Genomic DNA, 26,217 nt, shown 5'->3' on the forward strand with positions numbered 1-26,217 from the left:
CAAACCACTAGTTCGCTTTAAGACAGGAATGCTAGTTTCCAGTTTGCTAAGAAGTACCTAAAAGTGACTGCAGAGTTCAGGAAAGGTCTAGTGGACAGTAGAGACCAAGATTGACTTGTACCAGAGGGACAATTTGACTGCTGATAGCAACAGTAGAATAAATTCTTGAGTGTACAGAAGCATCTTTTCTGCTCAAGTTCAATTAAATGCCTCCAAATCCATAATCGTAATGATGTTCCAAACAGTTTGTTTTGGTAAGCCTATTGTTTGGCCAATAAGGCAATCAAAAGCCTAGAATCAAGACTAGATACTAAAAGCTTTCTTATACCTGCCCTAAGGAAAATATTGAATACATCTGACTAATCAGAAACAGCTGAGAAGTCAACAGTCCAATTACTTTGATATGTTGTGGGGGTGCACGTGTGAATGCACGTGTGCATGTGTCAAAGCATGCGTCATTCACAGGTCAATGAAAGATCCCACATCAGTTTGAGATTATGCATTACTATTTATTTCACATTTGTCCTTTTTTAGACATTTACTGTATTTCTGATTCTAACTATCCATTTACCTAAAAAAACATTTATACAGCATCACAGTGAGTTTTTAAAATAAAACTTTTCTCCTTCTGTAATTTACAAAGTGCCCCACCCACCCCCCCCCCACAAAAAAAAAAAAAAAACCCACTGCACCCACCCAGCCCGCGGGGTCAGACATTAAAAATAAAAAGACAACACAACAGACCCCTTTGAACCTCAGGGTATTTGTGCTTTGGCATGGAAGGGGTGATCCACGTGTTCATGTCCAAATCAGGAAGCCCCCACCCTGGCCCAAAATGGCCTCGCCCGTTTGCTAAGGTCATTTAATGGGACAAACCTGTTCTGGTCTGCAGCAGCACCGCCATTACGGCTCTGCAGCAGTACGTAAAGGAAGGGGCTCCCATTCTGTCTGCAGAGGAGGCCATACTGTGCTTAACAGGTACCTCAAAATGGCTCATTTTTTAAACCTGCCAACCTACCTCTCCTAGGAACAGGTTAATTGGCGCCTTTATGTTGTGTAACAGGCCTGCGATTTATCTGCAGTCCGTTGAGTTAGTCATTAAGTGGGGAACTTCTACTTCTCCGTAGAATGCCCTCAACCCTGGAAACGCCAGGCCTAAAGTGAGCGAAACCAAATGGAAAAAGCTGGAGGGCTTCAATGGTACAGATGGCTGGCTGTAGGCCAAGCGGCACTGCTCTGCCCGCAGGTCTGGTAGGAGAAGGGTCACTATATCATACAGCCGAGGCACAGGGAACGCCATTAGGAGAGGAGAGGTAACACTCAAACGTCTGTGTGCGGGAGGGGCGGTCAGTGTGGGGAGGGGGGCCGTGGTCCAGTCGCGATGGGGGCGGAGTCTTACACTCTGGATGGCGTGTCGTGTGATGGAGAGGGCAGGTTTGAGTAAGCCACTCTGGATGTCATTCATAGGATGGGCCACTCTGAACGTGGGTTGTGTGACAGAGACCGAGTCGTCTGTTCCGGACGGCGGCCGCGTGACCGGGGCGGGGTCACCCGCTCTGGATGTACTTCTTGATGGTGACGCAACCGTGGCGGAACAGCGGGCAGGGCATGCCCTGGAGAAGCGTCCACGAGTTGGTGCTGGGGTCAAAGGTCTCCATGTTTCCCAGGGCCGGGCCCTCGCTGCTCACCACCCCGCCGGTTGCGTAGATCTTTCCATCCATGATCGCCGCACTGGAGGAGTGGAGAAAAACCTGAGTCTTACATGGCTCGCCATCGCATGTAATGTTACAGGTACATGCATGTACATAGCCTCAGTGCAGAAAGGAGCAGGAACTTTCACGGATTGATATTATCCTCTATCCTCTAAGTTAGCACTACTCAACTCCACGTCCTGCAGGCTTCAAAAGTGCGGTACACTTAATTCACTAATTAGCTTATTATCTGAACCAAGCAAGTAAAATAATGAGTGAAATCAGGTGGTGTAGTGCAATGTAGGAGCAAATTCCTGCAGACACCTGGAATTGAGTAGAGCTGCTCTAAGTCTCTAAGTTTGATCACTAAAACATTTCAACACAATGTGTCATATATTAATATACTATACAGTACTGTGCAAATGTCTTAGGCACCTGTATAACATTCTGTACAGATAAGATTCTTTCAAAAAGAATTCAATGAAAGGTCCTAAATAAACGTACTATACATTTTACATTACATTTTAGTAATTTGGCAGAATAGTTAAAAACTGAATAAAATCAATATTTTTTGGGACCTCACTTCTCTGAGATATAGAACTGCAGGACAGCGTTGGCTAAGACAATCAGCAGGGAGGTTGTTTCAAGCATGTTGGAGAACTTGCCACAGTTCTTCTGCAGACTTTGGTTGGCTTCTTGATTCTGATATCAGACAGCCTTGACCAAGTTTTTATATAAAAAGTAGCAAATTGCTTACAGTAATATGTTACTTTTTAAAATTAAGTACAATTAAATCTTTTGAAAAATGCATATTTGGAAATCTCAAATGTGTTCTCTTATACTAGCACACACACAAAAATAAACATATATATAATAAAGTCTAGGGTGCCTAAGACTTCTGCACAGTACTGTGTAAAAGATATAGCAAGCATATCGGCTTACTATATACTATATATAATTTATATACAGTGAAGTCTGTAGGCATTCGGACAGTGATAATTTAAAAGGGCTGGAATTCCGATATGATTGACACCATGGATGTGAATACCAAAAATATGTACTGTCAGTCCATCCACATGAAGTGCACTGCGTATGAATTACAGCCCTTTATAATTGTGTCACTGTCCAAATGAAAAACAATGGAGGGCCTGGATGAAAATTCACCCGGAGGTTGGTGTAGGGCCTTGGAAGTTACTGTAATTTTATTATGCAAAGGGAGGAAACGCAGTGAAGCCGTTGGGATTCAAACCCAGACCAAAGCAGCCTCAGGCCATACTTGGCAGAACATTTCGGATGAAGACCAGTTAGAACCCTGGACCAACTAAATCCCATGGAGGGAGCACGGCTACAAAAGGAATCAGCTTGTGAAGTTCAACAGCAGTCAGACTGGTGTGCAGATTCTTTTGATAGAACATGTGAAGAATCCACCCCTTCCTCACAATCTACTCTGCCCAGTTCCTAGTCAAGGCCCAGGTGCTCTTACAGCTAGACTATAACAATTCCCTTCACATTTGTCTCCCTGCTTTTACCACTAAATTCATGCAGTTAATGGAGAATGCAACCTTGTCCCCAAACCCCTAATCATCTCACTTCATTGACGCCTGTTACTGCGAGCATCAAATATAAAACCTTGGCGCTAGTCTAATAGGGCAGTGAATGGAACAGCTCCACCACAATATTCAGACCATACAAGCCTGGCCAAATGTCTCCATTCAACAAGCTTCAAGCGACTTCAAGCGCTCAGTCAAGATGGCCGTCCACTACTACATCTTGGGCTACAATCCCGCCCCTTCACTGCAGATCCACTTCTAGCACCTTCACAATTCCTCAATTAATGGTATTTGTATGGTTTTAGGTAACATTTTTATTGTTTCTTTTTTATTTCTCTCTTCCTGGGCTTCTTTATGGATGTAAACTGTATGCATTTAGAATTTGTATTTTGTTTTTTGGTTAGCAGAGTTAGCGTATCCTTGTGATAATGATGTTACATTTATATTTGCTGCTCTGGGAATGTTGTTGCCAATAATATAACTAATAATATAATAATAATATAACTAGTAGGTTTCGGCTGTGCTTTTTGACACTTCACCAGTTGACCAGTCCATAGTCAGCTAGTCAACCAGCTTATTCTACCAGCTTAACCAGCTTTGTCCAACTAGAGACCAGCTTTGACCACTCACAGACCAGCTATGATGAGCTAGAAATACAGCTTAAACCACCTTAAACCATCTTAGAATCCCAATGGGTCTTAGCCTGAAAACCAAATTTCCTCCTAACAATGCAACAGCTGTCCAAAGGCAACCACATGTCACCTCCCCTCCAACTGCCTTGCGTAAAAGCTTGTGCCTGTCGTGTAAAATAATCACTGGATTACAGTGGAAAGTGTTGGAGGAATACGTGTGCATCAGCTGCAGTGCCCCTGGTGTGTCGGTGTGGGTGGAATAGCATTACTCAAGAGGGGGCACAACTGGTGATGTTCATATGTTGAGAAAAGTAAATAAAAATAGGGGGAAATATTTTAAAGAAAGCAAGTAGAAATTTGTATGCAAATATAAATGCATGCAAATACAAATACATATAAATGCAGATCTAATGTTCTTCTCCCTTTTCCCTGGGCTGATTTTGTTGTTTACTATTCAGGTTTCAGAGTCTGAGAGAAATTCCCAGACCTCATGATGAGCGTAATGATAACTCCTGCCATTGTGGCTCAGAATCACAGAAAGGCGTGTAAAGCACATTTCAGGAAAAGCAGCTATTCTGTGATTTCTTCCCGAGCAAACATCCAACGCACTCAATTTACGCACACAGCAGAAGGAGCCTCATGATCAATAATGAGGGGGTCTGCTGCATTCTGATGTGGACGCATTACATGTAAATGCAGCACGGCACCATGGGTAATAACAAAAAAATACAGTAATACGCAATCGCATGCTGGCGTGGCTGGAAGTGGACGGTGTAGTAATGACAGTTCAGCTAGGCAGCATATTTTTTGGCTTCTTCCAAGGCCGTGAGCTTGTCATCCTGGGAACTGTGAACGCGCTTCCAGACCCTCGGCCGACCTTGAAAATGACCAAATGCTAATCATGGTTTTAATATTTTAAGACGGCACTGTATGTGATCTGCATTTCGACATAGGAATAACCTCACGTGTCTTCAGATTGAGCAGTTGTTTTTGGTTCATACTTGGACTTTCCCCAGAACACTTACCTTCTTTCATGTACCTTAAAGGCTATTATGTATGCACTTTTACCATCTTAATGTATCTTTTATTTAATTGTTTCATTTTATTTTCATGTACCTTAAATGCCTTTGTTTATGCATTCATTACCATCTTAATCTACCTCTGCTTTTTAATTTGATGTGCTACAATGTCAAGCACTTTGAACTACATTCCATGTATGAAAGGAGCTATACAAATAAAGTTTACTATTATTGTTATTACCTACCGATAGTACATTCTCCCACCCTATTTGAGTTCCAGCCAAGAATATTACTTAACAGGTAATATTCATATCTTACTAGTTAATTTAACAAAGAAAATGCAAAGAAGCCCACCCAAGCATAATATGCTCCATTGGAGAGAATGTACTGTATAAAATATAGTGGAGGCTGTAGTACAGAGTAAACGAAAACAAGACATCAGATCTGCGGCAAGGGTAAGTGTCTCTATTAAGCGCATGTATCTATTAAGCCCACATGTTTTTTGGAATTACGTTTTTTAATTTTTTTTTATCTTGTATTATGTGTTGTTCAATGAATAAACTTGTTATATCTACTGGGTGGGGGTTAATAGTTATATATATTCTTCATAAATAGAGAGAAAACAAGATTGTTTCAATTACACCAGGCTAGCTCATTAAACCTCTTTCACACTATGGAGCCAGAACCAGGCTGGTTCATTAAATTCATTTCCCTCTGAAACCTGCCTGACTAGGGCTATGATGAGTCGACTTCATTCCAGCTCAAAAGAGTATTACTATTTCTTTGGAGAAGCTGTACAGAGCCCCGAAGAGAAGTATATTTTGCTTGTCTTGTACTTCAAGGTGCACTTGAAGACTCTGACATCCCTGACCCAAAACTTTCAATGATATTTCTCCCAAAGCTGCGATGCTATGCGTGTGAGAGGGCAGGCAGTGTGACAACTTCAGAAAGAATCTCTCATTTTCCAAGGTCTAGAACCAAGTCAGGGCTCAATTCTGTGCTACATATACCATAACCATGGAGAAAGCATTAGCATTGACCTGCACGAATGGCTTCACAGTGATTACCACTGCTGTTCACCCTACAAACAATTACCTTGTAGAATGTAGAATAATCGATCGCATTATTACTTTTTGCAGTTTATTTTTTATTTTTGCACACGATAACCTAAAGTAATGTGACTTGTGCACAAAAAAAAGGGAATTTGATTATGGAGTTTAGATCATTGTTTGTAAGATAAACATCAGTGTAATCACTGTTTTATGTTTTATTTTACGGGCATATTGATGCTTTTTGAAAATACATAAACCTGGCTCCATAATACCATACATTGGTATCCCTTATTTATTAAAACCTGGCAGCGAACCATCTGTGAATACCTGTTATGAAGTATACCCTTCTCATACCTTCTGTTAGATTCATGTCTGGCTGAAAATGTATTTAAATACCAAAGCAGACATCTTATTACCTGCTTATCATCCACTTAAAATGTCTCTTCATAAGCACTGACATATTTATATACTTCTATAAGGTTCTCATGGTACAACCAGACCCCTACATACAGTGCAGTTGCACATATAGAGATGGAGAGCATGTAATGTTTGGGTGATTCATATTGCATGAGTACCTGCAGAACTGCCTGGAGTGGTTCATGTTTGGTCCAGCCTTGATGTTGCCTCTCTCAGGGTCGTAGATGGTGGTGGCTCGGGCGTAGGCTCCACCCAGTATGTAGATAAAACCGTTAAGAGTCACGGCGGGGGCATATTTGTTATCTATTAAGACAAAAAAAGCATACACACACAAAAAAAGTTACATTTTCCATAGAAAAATGTATGTGTTAAATAATACATTTTAAAGACCTTGTGCAGCCGCCCCTTTCTTACTTTTAAATTGTTCCTTTAGTTACTAAATTATCATATATATGTATTTTTCTACTTACTGACGTTGAAAAGATAAAAAAACGGGTTTGATGCAAAACCTGAACTTCTTAATATAGCAGACTCAAGACTGGCCGGACATGATAGTTCTGTCCTAATTATTTATGCATTCACTTTTGATTGACAGCCCAGACCGCTCCCTTCCACTGACCTGGATCAGGGCGCTCACTCCACGTAACGTCAGTTGTTTACTAACATTAGCTAGTTATCATACGACCATAATAATGGATAACGAGAACAGCAATAACAGCATTAGAAATATTGAGCCACGTATGTATGAGCCCATCGCTGTTAATCCTACGCCCCGCCAAAATTAAAACATTGCCATCGCTGAAGTGGTTACACTCGCCAGCTAACGTTAACTTTACACAAGATGAGCAAGGGAGGTTCTAAAGGGGTGGCCGGTGCCACCCCTAAAATCTGATTGTCCACCCCAGTGCCACCCTGCGCACAGTCAGTCTGCTATAACGTTATCAACATACCGTTTTCTTTCCCGTTTTATTGCTTTCCAAATGTGCATCAAAAGCGCACCTGTCAGAAGCACCAATCTGATTCGCACGTTATTGGCTGTTTTGTCAGTCAATCTGTTTTTATAAGACACGGTTTTCCGCTTGCAAGACTGCCGAATGTGCGGTAAAAAGCCTGAATCACCAAGACGTGAGAGGCCTCTGAACTTTATTTTGCTGTGTGACAGTTTGACATATTGAATATGTTGAATGGTAACATTAGGTTTGAAATATCATTTAAATGTCATCATTAAATAACATCAAACTAGTTAGCTAGCTGACGTTAGCTGACTAAATTGAAGACGAGAGACTAGCTAGCTAACGAACGTTAGTCTCAACAAGAAATAAATTAATTGCTATGTTTCTTTAATTTAATATGGCCCCCTTGTGTACTACTAGCTAAATCAGCTGACTTATCTAGTTAGTTAGCTAACGTAACGTTGTAACCAATGGTTTGAAAGAAAGTGTATTTACATAATACTATTGTACATTAATTCATGAAGTGACGGGATAAGTAACATGCATCAGAGCTGTTGAGAATGTGATTTTGGACAAAACAACAATGTGTATCATCATTATTTTAATTAATTGAATTAATAATTTCAATCATATTAAGTTAATTTGTTAGACAGCCATGACCACACATTCTTGAACAGGCTTAGTTAATTACATTTATTGTAATAAATCTCAGGTACATCATGATAATACACATTCTTGCTTTGTCCAAAATCACCAGCTCTGATGCATGTGTTACTTATCCAGTCACTTCATGTTATTCTTATTTGGTGTACCATGGCAGGGATTGCTCTACACCTTGTAGTTTGTTCTGCAGAACACAGTCCATGACTTTAATGGCCTTAAATATGGTCAAACAACATAAACATCTAATTGTCTTATGATAACAATATATGATGTAATGTATGATATACTATGTCATTCAGATTAGTCATAATTGGTACAATTTGTGCCCTTTCTGTCAATTTATAGGAAGATAAAACCAAGGGTTTGCATAATGCATTTTTGTCTGGTAGTTTGCTTAGAGCTTTTGTCTAATGAAAAGCCATAACTTTTGTTAGTGGGCTCAGGGAAGGGTATTGATGACAAAAGAGGCGATAGGTTATTTATTTGTCGTTGTTAATGTCATACTATACATTAGCTTATCAGTAGCCTATAGCCTATTAATTTATGTTGAGCCTCATTAGACTTTCGCATGTGAAACAATAAAAAATAAAAAAACATAAATAACCCCAAAAATGTTTTGTGCGTGTGAAGCCAGGAGATAGACACCCTTGGACCCCCCTTGGCCACCCCAGTGAAAAAATCCTAGAACCGCCCCTGAAGATTAGTACAGCTCTTTGCTACATTAGCGAAATTATTGATAGCCAGACAGCAAGTAAATAGCCAGACAGCAAGTGAATTGGGGAGATGAGGTCAACGGTAATGTTGTAGCTTGTAGGCTTGATTAGATTAATAGCCGAACGTCATCTTGCCCGAATGGCTGAACGGACGCTTAGCAGAACCAGTAAGCGTCCGTTCAGGCAAAACAACATCGACAGCGAAGCAAAGAGAAGTTAGGATGGCTAACATTATGATTTGTAATATAATCTATAAAAACATAAAGTAACTTTAACATTAACTGATCATATTAAGCAAAGGCTTAATTTGATTATCAATATCATCAAAGCTATCTAGGATTCCCTGGTTGGGTTAGTTAGCACATTGGTCAATGCAAATTAGAAACATGTAGGATGTCACGATTGCGGTCTAAAAACCCACCAATACCAAATACTCCACCAGGTTGCAATGTCGAGCATTGTCTAGTTTTTAGGAAAATAAATCTAATTCATTACAAACATGTATGAAATCATTTTTAAATCAATGTGTAAGTAACCGTATAGTCTTTGGATATAATATAAGCATTTCAATTTCTTGAAAGATTTTGACTGCACATGGTCTTTAAAAACAAACTTTACATATAAATTCCCATATTCATGCATGCAGTTATGATCTGCTGCACAGTGCTTTTATCCATTGTAACATGAAAAGCAGACACTGCTCCACAATTATGATGGCACGTAGGCATTGAGGGCAGAGTGAGTTTTGTTCTGTGGATTCTGTGGCTAAATGGTGGTTTTCACATAAACAGGAGCCACCTGAGTGTCTAAATTGAGGCTCCTTTGAGTGGCTTGGATTACTCCGAACCTTTCAGCTCATAATGAGACTGTGCAGATGTAGAAGGACCTTTTCATTTAGGCGAGGAACAAACCTCAAAACACAAGATATACCGAGTGTGATAAAAAAAAAAAAAAAAATTCAATCTCCATCCTGCAACAGACCTGCCAATTATCTCACTGGATGAATTCAATACAAAAAAACAACCCATCAAAGCTCTCTTCGCACTAATGGACACATTTCCTGGTCCTCCACTCTTCGCAAAAAAGAGATGGAAAATTCTCATCTTCTAAAAATGACATAACTAAGAGACGTGTTGCCTGTGATATTTAAAGAATACAGTCAAACATAATAGTAGCCCTCCAATCACAGTTGTGTTATCACTGAACAATTACGTTCTCCGATGTTCGAAAGCCAGGCTCTAAATGTAAAAAAAGGAAAATGGACACCTTGTTTAGTGAAGTGCAGACCCTGGAATCCTGAAAGCAAAACTTAAAAAGAAAGATTTTCATTCTAATTCAGTTATTTAATTGCCAAGGTTTTGGCAGCAACACTGCCTCCGTCAGGTTCTAACATGCATGCATGCATGTCCTCCTATTAATATTATTGCATCTTGCTAACATTCTTCCGACCTGCCTACCATACAGATTTCCATGACAACCTTTGCTTTGCTTTGGCGAGTATTTGTAATTAAATTCTGTCAGTGCCAAAAGCTACAATCTTTTTCAAAATCTGCTCAAATATTAACAGGTCAAGTGGACACAATTGTAGATTTCATATTTTTGTTACCCTTTTTATTAAATGAATAAGTGCACCACAAGCCCCAATTTCTCCTGCATCATATTCATTTAATAACTTTGACTGGCTGAGGAGCTCTATCGTGGATTACCAATATCCCAGGATTATAATAATATATGCCTTGCACAGGTTGGAGTGCAATCTATTCCTTCTTGTATGAGTAATAACCAGGAAAAAAAAAAACTGAATAATTGATGAGCATTATAAATAATTGAATGACAATAACTAGGTCTTACTAGTGATTTCACCCTGAAAAAAGACATATATACTCATGCATGCTAAATGAATCACAGCATGATTCAGATTAAGATAACCCAAAGAAGGAGGTTATCAATTATTTTCCCAGCAGTGGAACAGACTCTCAGATAATTATGCTACAGCCTAAACAGATTCTTTTCCAATATACTATGTTCATATAGAATCAATCCTCCTGCTCGTTTTAGTCACAGAGAAGGAATGAACTCTCTCCACATAGTCTTTACAATTCCGCTGAAAGCAGCATGCATACCAAATTTCAGCCATTTTGCGTGCATAGGATTTAAACATATATTTGTGTATACAAAATGAAAAGTGCCAGCCCGATGCATTTGAAATGGCTGTGTCAATCCTATGCATTCAAAATGACTGTGAAAAGGTTGCAGATGCATTAATGTACCAGTCAGCCAGGAGGGAAAGAAAGGATTGTGATGTCATGCTGAAAAACAGATCTTTATACCCAACAGCTCCTTTCAGGATTACCCGAGACAAACTCTAGACAAAGGGCATTACAATATTCAAAGCCAGTTTCTTCATTTTATTTTTATTCAAGTGAAGACTTGTAAATGAACTAAGAAAATGTCTACACTTGCTTTACTTAAAACCTTGTTATAACACACCAGCAACAGAGTGAAAAAAAAACGTTAAGGGAAAACAGCAACTTGCAAGTGCATATACCTACAGTATTACAAATAGAAAAGTAATAACTATGCATTGTTGTATTTAACAATACCAAATGCTGTCAACAAAAGATTCTATGCGTGAGAGATAAGTGGCTTATCTTTGACGACCCTGATTAAAAGAAGCAACGCATCCCAAAGCATTCCAATTCAGAGAAATCCTTTCCAAGTATTTCACAATTAGCCAAATGTTCCAGTTGCCAAAGAAAAGGCTTGTGAGTTTAAAAATGTGGTTGTGATTGGGAAAATAGCTTTTATTGGTCCAGTCTGCCAGTAAAGCCAAGTATTTGTTGGCAAAATAATTATGTGGTGAGACTATTGCATATTGAGGTTTTAAGATATAGGGCACTTCAGCTTCATGATTTGGGCCACCAGTTCATCTCCACCATGTGACTTGCGGGGATTTAGACTTGTATTTCAATCATTATCCTCAAGGGGTCCCCATAGGCAGTCCAACAGCATGATTCATACAACCAATTTTCTAACTGTCATATGTCTTGACTCAAGACAATGATTAGTTAATTAGTCGAATCATCAAATTATTTTTTTTAATTAACTTTGTTGTGCTTCATGCCCTTCATGCCACTGTACAACATTTCGAAATACTACAGCATGTCCAAGGTAGGAATAATATAACTGAATTTAACACGAGTTTTGCTTGTAAACATTGCTGTCAATCATCGTCTGTGCTTAATTACTGCCAATTACTTAGATTACATACAGGTATACAGGCGAGAAGGGTCTTGATAAATAGGCTATTGCAGCCTCTAGACAGAAGTACCATACAAACAAAAAAAAGAAAAACTGGTGGCCCTATTTCGGAGAAATTTTAAGTTTGTTTAAATTGCACACAAACAAACAAATGATTCATAAATCAACAAATCAAATATTAAACAATTGTTTGGGTATTGTGGTTGAGGCAAATCAAGAAAAATAAGTCAGAAACATTATAGGATACTGTATATCATAAAAAAATTTACCGAAGAAAGACAACATAACTTAATGTGTGTCCATCCGCTGAATTTTTTCTTGCTTTTACTTACTTGTTACATACAAAATATGTTGTTTAATTGCATGCTGGCTAGTTCCCATTACAAAACCATGTGCACCTAAAACTCAATATTGCTAGCGATTACTAAAAGAATACAGATTTCCATGTTGAGATATTGACATTCTACTAAATAGCATAACTATGGGGGGATAAATATGTTATCCCCCCATGCTTCCAAGTCGAACTCCGCCTATGCTTGGAACAAATAGCCTACTTACAAATAGTCAAAAATGTATTCATAGAGGCTCATGGATTAAATTGCACATGTTGTTTCTCCCAGCATCTGGCAAAATGCTTTGCTTAAATGCTCACAAATTAGGAGGCATACAGTAGGCTAGACAAATCCCACTGCAGGCTATGTTTAATGTTTACCATCCAATTTGTGCACTTCAGTGAGCCCATGGTACTCAGATACTCAGAATACTCCGTATTTAGTGATGACCAACCACAGATGATGTGTGCATACTTTCATGTATTTTTATCAAATCTATCTGTAGCTATGTTACTGAGCTAGCAAGTTTGCTAATCTGCCACTTAGTTATCTTCTTCTAAAATCCACTGCCTTCCAGGCATCACATACCTTGGGCTATTCTGTGACTGTGGTAGAAAAGTGGGAATAAGGAGGAGAATATTGGTGGGGTTTACACTTTTTGGATCATTTAATTTGTGTCAATCAGGCAAGCCTAGTCAAATGGAGAAAAGTATTTGAATCCAAAACAAACTACTGTTTGAACACACACGCACACACACCACACACCCCCCCCCCCCCCCCTCCCGCTATGCACAATGGCACATCAGTGGGGATCTTCTAGCAGGGGGTGCTGAGTTAGGCCTTCATCAACCCCTCGGGTGAGCATGCACACCCCCAACTCCAGCCCTGCTAAACCCAGACTTACATTATGTACGCACACACTCACAGATGGAGGGCTTGCTTCTGAAGGTTTTCAGAAAGTCTGAAGGACACACAGGAAGCCTTGTGACGGCATGCTCAGAGAGGCGTGTAATTAACATAGTATAAAACTTGTGGAGCTTTCTCTTGAAGCAACAGACCGACAGGAAGCCCTACAAATACTAACACAACTTTACATGCAAGCATCCAACAAATAACCATCAGTCACCCATGCAAACAGTTAAATACCATACAAACCAGGAAGTAGAGATTTTTAAAAAAAAGTAGTCTTTTTACGAGACAGGTGCAATCATAGAAAACACATTGGGGAAGCACTCCCCTTGCATATACCAAGTTCCTGCTGAAAGAGGAAGTGTCTATATCCAAGCTGTGGTGACAGCATTGATGGAGATAGGGCGAGTAAGGTGCACCCCAACATTAAACAGATCTCTACTACCGCTCTTCAGCAGCATCTGTCAGCTGTAACCACCCACAGCATTTGGCTTCATTTTCACACGATTCCTGCACCAAAAATATTCCTTCCCCAACTGTTCAATAGTACGATCAGTCCAGGATGCTCCTTTACATCTTCACAGTCCACTATGTTTATCTATGAGATGTGTACAATGCCTGGTTCATGCAGGCACGGCAGAAGTGGGGGTGTGGGTGGTGTGGAAGCACGCCCTCCTCTTGGCGAGTTCCCCTGATAAGAACGCTAAATGCTACGCCGCTATTATTCTACACTTGCTATGTAATTTTCCCAGTACAAGCATGGGTATTGGAACTTCCCTTGCATCCTGTTATTTGCCCTTATATAGCCTCACACACATAACCCCATTGAGATCTCTTTTGCAAGGGAATCAATGTATTTTTGAAACTTCAAGCACTTGTTAATCTACTGTTGCCCATGTTATTTCAATCGCTCCTGCACATGAGATTAATTCATTTAATAATGAAGGTTGATTCCTTCAGCTTTTTATACTTTTTCACGATATTCAGCAACTATGCATACTGATGGCTCTGCCAGTTAGTATTCTGTGACAAACTCCCAGCCTTTTTGTTCAGTAGGCTAATCAATATTTTCCCCTTAATAGAATGACTGCGAAATGCTCATTTCTGGTGAATCTGGTGAAATTTCCTAGTCACTGGAATGGTAGGCTCTGATGACTCCTCATTGACCATAATAACCAAATAACATCGTAAACGTTCACGTTTCTCTCAGTCTCTTGAATATCTGCCTATGGCTGCTTTACAAGCGGCTTGCGGTAGCTAGAAAATTCAGTTGAGTGGGGGAGGGGGACATCATTTTCAGAACCACTTTCAAAAAATAGTTCTGCCTCTAAAGGTTTCTGCTCAGGTTGGCTACTGTATGTGGCTAAGTGGATTGCTGGACTGTTGGGTGCGAGGGAGTGAAACAATGTTATGATTGGAGAGCAGATGCCTGGTTGAATTCCGCGGCAGACAGCAGTAACTTACACTTACTGCGTCCCGCCTTAGTTTTGAGCTGAATTTTGCGGTTAACACGATTTTTATACCCTATTTTCTGTAAAACGGAGTAGGGTTTTTAACTGGACGGTTTGTTGCAAAATAAGAAAAGATATCAAACCATATCATATATCAAAGATATCAAGAGTCAACTAATTTTTTTACCTGAATTGTAGCTAATGCAGTTCTTGGTAGGGCAGTATGGCTCATGTGGAAAGACTAGAAATTCTTTTTACTTTGATTTAGGAGACACTGTGCATGAGAAGCATAACTTTGTTCAGTGTCCACAATGACATTCACTAAAACCTCCAGAAGCAGAGACCCCAGTGAAGCTCTCACTTTATTATCAGCAGGGTGCAGTACATTGGTATGGCACACGCAAAGCCTCATTTCCAATTAGAACCGAGATATTATTTGTTTACTTGGCAGATACCCTTATCGAGTATGACATACAGCGCACAGCTCTACTCTGTATCTGTTTTAACAGCTGGATATTGAATTCATGTCACGTCCGTCATTCAAGGGTAAGAGAGCAGTTCCCCACATGGAAAATGAACCTGCAGTTTTCTCGGTTTAGGTCTGTGAACACGACAGCACACCTACACCAGAAAACCATTCCACTTTCTTAGCCTCTCGCTGTTAAGACAAACAGAATCACTGACAGTATGGATTTCTGGGTCTCCATAAACCACATAGGGAGACATTCAGATACAAGCATCGAGTAACACAGAGTCGGGTACAGAATAATTTACTGGGAGGCTAAACTCATTTTTAGCTGTTTGCTTGTTTGGAACAAAAACTGACAATTAGCTAGAATGTTCTGTAGCTACATGAGGGGTCAGTTATTCCCTCTCTGCTCTGTGGGGGAGGGGTGGGTGGTTCTTGAATGTAAGTGCCTCAGGGACCCAGGGAGTATTACAGAACAGATATTTTTTTAATTTGGGATCCATCCTAGTCTCACAGGTCTTTTGTTTTTGAGAAGCATTAGTCTCAGTTAATCCTGTCCAAACTACACCAGGGAAATCCTCATTTAACATTCCCAAATCCGGGGATAAAGGCAGAGATGAAAAAAAAACAAAAAAACGGTTCTAATTTCTGACCTGAGTCGACTCAAATTTTCTTCAATGACTCACAGCAGGTTACAGGCACACAGCTCCTCCCTCCTCAGGCAATAATATATTCTAACATTCCCATGTATTCACATGTGAACACCGTACCATTAATATTTCATGTTTCCCGTGTTGATTACACACGTATCTACATTGCAAAGAGGCCTCTGTATCAACACCACTCTTTCAAAGTGTGTGTGTGTATGTTCATATTTGTGCGCGTTTGGATGTGTGAGCGTGCTTGTGAATAGTATTTCATATAGTGTTTATGTGTGTGTTTAGCATGCGCAAAGCAAAGCATTTGCATCTGCAAATGTGCAGGCATCTGCTTGAGTGTATGTGGACATATAAATGAACATCATTTCATTTACAGAAACAAAGAAAGGCAATCACAAAGAACCTGATATATTTTTAAATAGTTTTACTAGCATGTAGAGAATACAGATTCCCCCATGTACAGCTGTCCTCGGGAAGTGATGAATTACCCTTATTTACTACAAATCCTATGGTACCTTTCCCTCCCCTCATATCCCTGTTTTTATTTTCTCTCAATTTGGAAATACAGCATAAACCAGTAAATCCAGTTTCTGGTCAAAAACATTCGGCAACAGTTCAGAAGCAGGAACGCACATGCTCAGTCCGAAACAAGCGCACCTGATGGTCGATTCAGTTCAGCGGAATGTGAGGTGGCAGTTCGCTAACAAGGGCACTGGTGCGTAATGAGGCAGCGGGTATCCTGCTGACTAAAACCCACCCTCGCTGTGAGACAACGGGCAATTACGCACTGCTTGGTGGGGTTGTTGGCCACAGTTGGCACAGGCTCAGTCAGGAATCTGTCTGACAAATTTAGACTATTTTAGAAAATGCATAGTACGTCATATGCCAGCTCAGATTGACTTCTTCAAAGATTTTGAATATATAATACGGTATAAAGATGTGAATATATAAAGATGTCGTAGGTGTTGGCACCAGGAAGCTGTACATGTCCGTAAATATATTAACATTGCAACGGGAATAAAAAGTGCAGATCCACGGTTTATTTCAAAGTGCAGGAGTGTGTAGGAGTGGAGTAATGAGCCTTTTATTTTGACAGTTTTAAATCAAACCTTAATCAAGATTCCCCACGGGAGGTTGATGCAACTGGCTGATTGTCTAGCTTAGACAGAAGAGCAAGTTTGAGTACGTCTAGTTCAGACGCAAATATACGGTATGCGTCTATATGTGATAGACACAGGCTTGTGTTCGTAAGCTTCTAGGTCAGACAAACAAAAAAAACATTTCTACAGTTTCAGAGCTTTTCTTTTCCTGAAAGAAAACCGAGAGAGAAGCACATTTTCAATTGCAGTAAAATTAATTCTCTCAATGCATGTAACAAAGAAAGTGGGTCATGGCAAATAGGCCAGCCTAATATCTCCAAGGACACACTTCACTGCTGGGTCTGTGCGAGAGACCTGCCCAATGGATTGAACCTCACAACTTTACTTTTGACCAATCCTCTCTCTCCTACACAAGTATGGTCAGGGCCTCACCTGTCAATCCATATGGTCACACATAAGAGACCTTAGAATGAGAAGGTTCTAACTGAGATTTTTGACAAAAATGCCAAAAATATGTTCTTCATAGGACACTAAATATACAATGGCTTCAGAAAGTATTCAGACCCCTTCACTTTTTAAACACTTTATTATGTTGTAGACTTAATTAATTACAAATTGATACAATTGCCATTTTTGCTCATCAATCTACAGTCAATAACCCATAATGACAATGTGAAATCATGTTTTTAGAAACTTCTGTGTAGCCATAACCATAAAGGCCTGATTGATGGGAGTGCTGCTGAGATGGCTGTCCTTCCGCAGGTTCTCCCATCTCTGCAGAGGACTTCGAAAGGTATATTTAGAGTGACCTTTGAGTTCTTGGTCACCATCCTGACCAACGTCCTTCTTGCCTAGTTACTCAGTTTGGCCAGACAGCCAACTTTAGGAAGGTTCCAAACTTCTCCCTTTACACAAATATATGCTCCTGGGAATAAGCTTTAGAAATGGTTTCATGCCCTAGCTCTGATCTATGCCTCACTACAGTTTTATTGCAGAAGTCCACAGAGAGTTCCTTGGACTTCATGGCTTGGCTTTTTTCCTCGCATGCAGTGTGAATTCTGGGACCTTATATACCTTATATATACATGTGCCTTTCTAAAATATGTGGACTCCAATCAACCCCACCAAGCAGTGCGTAATTGCCTGTTGTCTCACAGCAAGGGTGGGTTTTAGTCAGCAGGATACCCGCTGCCTCATTACGCACCAGTGCCCTTGTTAGCGAACTGCCACCTCACATTCCGCTGAACTGAATCGACCATCAGGTGCGCTTGTTTCAGACTGAGCATATGCGTTACTGCTTCTGAACTGTTGCCGAATGTTTTTGACCAGAAACTCAAGGATAATTAAAGCAAACAGGATGCACCTGACCACAATTTGGAGTGTCATAACAAAGGGTCTGAATACCTATGTAAATGAGAGATTTCAGTTTTAGATTTTTAATAGATTTGCTAATATTTCTAAAAACATGTTTTCACTTTGTCACCATGGGTTATGTGCAGAAATTATATTAACATGTAACAAAAAATACTGTCTAAAAGTATGAAAATGTAAAAGGTTGAATCTGCTTGGAGCCCATTCACCATTTGACGCTCAATATATAAAAACCACTCAGAATGAAGATAGAACCTTATAGTTCCAAGGTCATGATATGCAGACTGTTTATTTCATTTTATTGACCAGAGAGAGTGCACAATCAATCAACATTTTCAGTTTCCACATCAATGTAAATGTGCCAGAGTTAGCTAATGAGCTCATTTTCATCCGTGGACTGTGGGAGGAAACCGGAGTACCCGGAGGAAACCCACACAGACATGCAAACTCCACACACAAAGGCCCCTTGATGTGAGGCAACAGTGCTACCCACAGCGCCCAAGGTCAGGGTTGTTGTAGAATGTGAATTTCAATTCAATACTGATCTACGTTTTCTATGCGGTCTTACCGATCATGGGTGACTCGATGAAGCTCCAAGCGTTGGTCTGGGGTTCGAAGGACTGAAGGACTCCAGCGGAGCGCCCCGCCTCATTCACCCCCCCGAACACGTAAATCTTCCCCCCGCACACCGTGGCAGCTGCCGAGTGCACTGGCTTGGGCAGCGGCGAAACCGTCTCCCATTGGTTTGTGATGGTATCATACCTGGAACAAACAGTAGACCGTCAGTAAAAGCCAATCAGTTACCACAATTACAGTCATTGTCAGCAAACTACAGATCATTCGCCAATCACATACCGTCAGCCAATTACACACCGCTAGTCAATATGAGCCACTGTAAGCCAATCACAGTCTGTTAACTAATCACAGACACTGTTAGTAAATTATAATCAATTAGCTGCCTTTCCTCACAGGCTTTGAAGCAAGCACATCGATGTCGACACTCATCTGGCCATAATTGTACTTCTCTCTAGCTTTTATTGTGCAAGCTTTCCATGTGCACTAGGCTAAAAGTCTACTGAAAAAAGTCTAAATTATAGATTGAGAGGAGGGAAGTAAAAATAGTATATAGGGAAACATTTTGTGAAAGTTATGAAAACGCATAGAATTTTACTGGTGTAGTTCTTAATATGTGAATAAGCAACCAGCAACCCTAGAGCAGCAAAATGTACATCATAGTAATGACTCAAAATACAACTGAAAGGAATCCTTGGCCTGACAAACAGGAGTACAAATGCATAAAGGGTTTGAATGATTCACAGTCAAATCAGAGAGGAAGCCACTTGCCTCTTTGCCCTACAGAAAACGCATGAAGGTCAGAACTCCAGCAACTGCGTGATATATCAGATGTGTTTGTGATTATGGTTGGATAGTGACCCAGATTCCAAACCCAGTTTCAGTAGGAATTAAACCGTGGCACAGTCTCGCTCAGCGAACATATTACTGGGGAGAGGGTTGATTGTGTAGCAGACTTCGACAGCAGGAGGCTGATATTGCTGCCATATGTCAAATTCACTAAAAACTAGCTTGTCGTTTATCACAGTATACAATAACAATAACTACAATAGCGTAACCGCTTTACATATCCCAATCCACAACCTCACTATGGTAGACACCACACTCAGTGACCACTTTATTAGGTAGAGCTGCACACTAGCTTGCCAATTCAAATATTTAACCAGCCACTCATGTAACAGCATGCATAAAAGCATGCAGATATGGTCAAGAGGTTCAGCTGTTTTTCAGACCAAATGTCAGAATGGGGAAGAAATGTGATCCAAGTGACTTTGACCATGATTGTTTGTGCCAGACAGGGTGGTTTGGGTATCTCAAACCGCTGATCTCCTAGGATTTTCATGCACAACTAGAGTCTCTGGAGTTTGCAGAGAATGGTGCAAAAAACTAAAAACATCCAGTGAGCAGCAGTTCTGTGGGAAAAACACGTTGTTCTCAGAGGAGAAGGGCCAGACTGGTCATAGTTGACAGGATGCTGACAGTAGGGCAAATAACCATGCATTACAGCAGTGGTATACAGAAGAGAATCTCTGAACAGACAAGACGACAAACCTCTAAGTGGATACGCTACAGCAGCAGAAGACCAATAAGTTTAAAAATAATTCTAATGAATAGCTAATAAAGTGCTTTTTATGCTTTTTAATATCAGTGATATACAGTACATCCTTATTTACACCCCTCGCCCCCTCAATATCCCACTCTTATACCCACAAAAACATGCACTTACTATGACTATTCTTTTTGTTTATGACTGCTCTACATGCGTGTTTTGCGATTTATGAATCTGATGATTTTCACTTGATGGTGAAGATGTAATTAAAATGTAAATGTAGAACCGAATGGTATATCTAACTATAGTATCGTGTAATTCGATTCAAACCATGCAATGAAAAACTCTGAGAAGTGAAAGGCCTTCAGACGTCAGTGCCCTCCAATGTTGTTTTCACAGGAACCCAGCTAGCTGTTTGGTTCACTTGAGTGGATATGAGGCAGGCTGCCATCAAGAGAGGAGGTCACACCATGCACTGGCAGGGCTCAGTGCAGACTGTAAGTATTGCAGCTTCACATCCAAGCCTCTGAAAGCTGTGGAAAAATAAGGACGGGCATTTGTTGCACAACATTGCCACCATGGCACTCTCCAGGACATTGCTTGGATGATGTTACTTTGATGACAAAGCAGTTTTCAGTATTATTCACTTTCATATTTATTTTTCTGTATATTTATTTTTGCCGGCACATTATCCAAAGCACCAGATTTCAGAAGCAATTTACATATATATCTATATGATCTGAACCTAATTAAGCATTTATTGGATATTTTGAAACATCTGGGTCAGTGTTTTCCACTTCAGTCTACAATGTGCAAGTTGATTTTCTCTTGGAAGAGAGTATTCCTTCCTTCTGCAAAAAGCTTTGCTTTGGCATCTTCGATGTCGATATATATGTAAGCTATACTAACCAGATATAGTATGGCGGTTCAACGCAACTATCATGTGACATTGCACTAGTGTTTCGACACTATATTTTGTTCACTATGCCATGTCATGTTCAGGGTTCAATGAGAGGTAGTATTTTCATTCAATTTGTATACAAACCATTGCAGATGATTTAGGATTGATTTTGGTGAATGTTTGTTTTTTAATGGTGTAGAATAAGGTGTAAATTAATATTGAGAAGGATAGTTGCATTTATATTGCATTTTTCTCATACTGAAAGTGCTTTACAATGATGGGGGGGGGTTGCGGGGGGGGGGGTGGGACTCGCCTCAACCACCACCAATGAGCAGCACCCATGTGATGCAATGGCAGCAATTTTGTGCCAGAATGCTCACCACGCATCAATTGACGAATAAAGGGAGATAACAATTTTTAGCCAATTAAATCGGAATGATTAGGTGACAGGTTGAAAGAGCCAGCTGGGAATTTAACCAGGACACCAGGGAACTCCCTACTGTTGGTGAAGAGTATCATAGGATCTTAATGACCAAAGTAAGTCATTGCCTCAGTTAAATGTCTCGCTGCCTTCTACAGCACAGTATCCCCATCACTCCACTGGTGCATTGGGCTTGATTTGACTAGAGGGAAGATCGCTCCCAACTGGCCCAAAAACACCAACATCACTTCCAGCAGCGACTTAGTTTTGTCTCCCATCCTGGTAAAAACCAAGCCCATACCTGCTTAGCTTCAGCCATTCGTCAGGAACACAACGTATGGTGCTATGGCTGCTAGCCAGCCTTCAAAACAATACAAGACCAAGCATTGTGAGCATTTGTTGTGAGAATGTTAGCATTTGCAATTGGTTGTTACACTTACATAAAGCAGCAGCCATACAGAGTGGAGACTGGGACATCAGCAGATCATTAATGTAATCATGACCATGACCACAAAGGAAAGCCAATGCGTTCAAATAGCTAAGCATTCATATTCAAATGTATGTATTTGTTCCTGTGTGTGTGCATCTCTGTGTGTTCTTGCCTGTATTTGGACTTCATATGATCATTCGTCCATTTTCTAATATATTGTCTTATTATGACATGTTAATAGCAGAAATGCTAATAGCTTTTATATGAATTACAGTCACGTATGTGTGAATTTAAGCAACTAATAAACAAACAAATGAGGAGCATTTAGTTAAAGAGAAGCAAATTGCTTTCTGGCCGCATTGTTCCTGTAAACACTGCGGAGACACTCGCCTTTCAAACCCAAGGCAAACACTGTGGGGAGCAAAAAAACAGTCTTCTCCACTGGATTAAACAAAGGTGTGTGAGTGTTTGTGTGTGTGCTTGTACGTGTGTTTGTGTTAGTGTGAGCATCTGTGTGAGGATGCACATGTGTGTACTGCAACTTTTATGCTCAACAGCCTAACCAACCGGGGACCAAGGCGTCGTTACAAATCCACGATAGGGGACCTGGTAACCAAGTGGGGACATTTCCCAGATGGAAAATACGATGTGTTTGTGTGTGTGCCTGTGTATGCACAAGCTCCTGTGTGGCTGAGCTTCTGCATACTGGCTATATAAGGATAAAATAATAAAAAAGTAATATATGCAATGAGTGCTTTCAATCACATTTTACAAAATGGTCCTTTCACATTTTACAAAATGGTCCTTTCCCACAGCTGTGGGAAATTCCATATTTCTAGCATGCATTTGCCTGTTTTTCCCAGTTTACCCTGCCTGTACTGGGGCTGCCAGTCATGCGTTTAATTCAATAACGAAGTGACTATGCGTGTGAGATCACAGCGTTGTTTCCCACCTTCCGCTGAACGCCTCTCATTCCTGCCTTCCCACAAGCCGCTAAACCTGCCCCCAACACACTAACCCTCCCCCCAAAAAACTTCTAAGCCAAACCCCAGCCTGCGCCATACCCGCTAAACCAAGGCCCCAACACTCTAATCCATCCCCCAGCCAGCTGAAGGAGTAGCAGGGAGTCCAGGAAAGGAGAGGCTGGAGGTGTTGGCTCGGGGGGATCTGGATTAGCACAGCAGGAGGCTCTCATGGTGGGATGTTGGGATAACAACTTGCTGCACCAAACCACAGGGGTGCAGAGAGACGTGATTAATCCGCAAATAGAAATATTTTTCCTGCTTATCATGCATGTTGTGTTCTCGAGCAAAACTTCTGAGACTGATTTCACAGGCCTGCTGTTACCCCAGTTTCAGGGGAATTATGTCACCCTGTACAGCCTTTCCTATCAGCAGACACAGAGTAAGACCTCAGCCAGGGTATCTCCTAATACAGAAACACGAAGGATCATCATAATAGTACTGTACACTTCCATGAAGGTCTATGGTGGAGCACTACGCACCGCAACACTGTGTGCGTCTATTCACTTTTCTGTGCACAGGAAGTGTGTGCCTTTGCTTTCCTGCGCACAGGAAGTGTGTGTCTGTTGGGTGATTATATATACAGCTCTAGCTGTAGCGGAGCACGCTGCAGTCCAGAGAGGAACGCTGATTGGGTGATTTCATGGTCTGGAGCATGAAACCGACAGAGGAATGGAGGGAGCATGAAATGGAGAGAGAAAGGGATGGTGAGCAGTAAATCAGGAGTTTGAGGAGGAGGTCAGAGCTGCCAACTGCCTGAATGCACAAGCACGCCGCAAATCTAACTGTGCCTGCATGTGCATATGGACTGTGCAGCTCTGAATCCCACTCAGCAATATAACTAATGCTCACACTCCAGCCAACAGGGCAACGTGGAAAAGGTATATATATGAATATATATATATTCGTTTTTTTTTTTTTTTTTACAGTACCACCATATCACAGTGCAATCGCATAGCAAACACTGTGTTACCAATATTTTTCGTAAATCCGTGTGCAAATTTGTATGTGATCAGAACCAAATTAACAAATTCCGCTGGATTTATCAAACACTCGTATATTTTTTCCATATTGCATGTTGATAAATACCAAGTAATCATAAATTGACGCCCCTAAAATATGGCATAAGGAGCTTGGAATTTCGGCTATTTAAAGAGATAGCCAAAAAAGGCTAAAGAAAAAAGCTTCTCTGAAGTGGAGACTGACGTTCTTTTAATGGAAGTACAAGCCGAAAAACATATTTTATTCCGTAGTGTAAGCAGTGAATTGTCAGAGCTGGAGAAGACTAAAGCCTGGGAAAATATAGCCTAGCTGTTCTAAATTCTTTCTCAAGTTCCACACGCTATGCAACAGGTAAAAAGAAAACGGTTTGACATTAAAAAGGTGGTACTTTCCTTCCCTCAGTGAAGCCTGGAAGGCAGAAACCTGGAAGGCAGCAGGTTCAGCTCTTCCAACCACAGATTATGCGTACATAATATTTTGCGGGCAACTTTTCTTTAATGCAATTTTAATAAATGTATCTGTATCTAAGTTACTGAGCTAGCTAGTTTGCTAAACCCATCACGATTAGTTTAGTAGATCTACAAGCTGCTGCCTTCCAGGCTTCACTGAGGGATGGAAAGTACCTTGGGCTGGATGAACTCATTGGCCAAATTATAGGAGAGATGTTGCTATCAGGAATCCCACCGGAGGGTGACAGCAATAGCCTATACATTTTCCCTGTCCTTGCACAGAGCCAGAAGTAGGCATCACAAGCCTCAAATAAGTGGTTATCTGGCCATGTGCCAAATTTTCTAATAAAGCAGTAAATGTAATGTAAAGAGAGGTCAGCCATAGCAACGAAGCCTAATGCTGCGTTCGCGTCATAATGGAATGACATAAATGACCAGATTACAACTGGGAAAAACAGCTCACGTCAACCTCTGACATTAAACTGGAGGCAAAGCTATAAAATTATAGGAGATATGTTGTCTGGAATTACCCAGGAGGGTGACAGCGATGTTTTCACTGTCCTGTGCCAGTCCCCAAGAAGCTGGAGACAAAAAGCACCTGAACATGATCTGGAATTGGACAGGACCGGAGTGTGGATCTTATCATCTTGAGTTTTGGCTCCAGTGTGTTGCACAAATGCAGAAGAAGGTGTTGAAGATGCGCTCTTTCCGAAGTAGGCTACACCATGCGCCAAATCTTCTACAAAAGCAATAAATGTAAATGTAATTTAAAGAGGTCAGCCATAGAAATAAAGATCTGAGCTGTGATTTGTACACCCTAAACGTAGCAAAATACTCTGTGTTTTACGGAATTTATATTCAACTCCACTTAAGCATTAATTAATCAGGATTACCAGAATGGAACACCACCCATTTGTAATGTTGAATCCTGTTGCATTTTTATATTACATGAAATATTATAACATTCAATTGGTTTATTAAAATAATGTTTAATTAATAAAAGAATAAAATATGAATAAAGTGAATTATAAAAGCCCAAAATAAGCCTTACAACCATGTGCTTTCATTTCTGCACACAGTACGAACAGCTGAGAGCATCTGTAAAGTGCGTTCAGATCCTACTAAAAAACTGACAACCCCACATTATTTGCGTAAATGCCTTCCCAAAGGATTTACGGTCAATTTTGTTTGGCTAACATTTAATAAATGAGCAGGAGCATTTGCAGAGGATACAATACCAGAACAACCTTATAAGGCTAAACTGTTCAGCACAGAGAATCATTTTCTTGTGAAGGACGTACAGAACAGCGGGGAAACGCTACCCTCCAAAACCGCTGTCCTATCTCAGCGTGGCGAGGGATTGTAATCGCGCGCACGATTACATTACAAAACGGACACACTCCCATATCTGCGTTCCTGCAAATCTCTAAATTTTTTCATTTAAAGGCCTGAACTATCAGTGTGAGCCTCATTGTGGAACGATATCAAAAGCTCAGCACTTTCCTTAAAAAAAAAGCTACTGAGATCTGCTGAATTAGAGTGTGGGAGGAAGTGCAGGATGCCGAAATATCCGTCATAAAATCAGGAGGGGGAATAATGCGGAGAGCTCAGCACTTTATATTAAAAAT

The 26,217-nt window shown here is 40.5% G+C and overlaps 1 protein-coding gene across 7 annotated transcripts in view; it reads right to left on the bottom strand.

Moving 5' to 3' along the window:
- Nucleotides 1–688: 688 nt before the first annotated feature.
- The window catches only part of LOC133108615 (kelch-like protein 29), a 155,325-nt gene continuing 129,796 nt past the window's right edge, over nucleotides 689–26,217 (bottom strand). For all 7 annotated transcript variants that reach the window (XM_061218275.1, XM_061218259.1, XM_061218226.1 and 4 more), the window contains 3 exons: nucleotides 18,811–19,004; nucleotides 6,520–6,664; nucleotides 689–1,731 (listed from right to left, as the gene is read on the bottom strand). In XM_061218275.1, coding sequence (XP_061074259.1) covers nucleotides 1,548–1,731; nucleotides 6,520–6,664; nucleotides 18,811–19,004 — 523 coding nt within the window. In that variant the 3' untranslated portion in view covers nucleotides 689–1,547. The remainder of the gene's footprint in view (nucleotides 1,732–6,519; nucleotides 6,665–18,810; nucleotides 19,005–26,217) is intronic.

This window comes from Conger conger, chromosome 1, assembly GCF_963514075.1.
Source record: "Conger conger chromosome 1, fConCon1.1, whole genome shotgun sequence".
Lineage (NCBI taxonomy): Eukaryota > Metazoa > Chordata > Actinopteri > Anguilliformes > Congridae > Conger > Conger conger.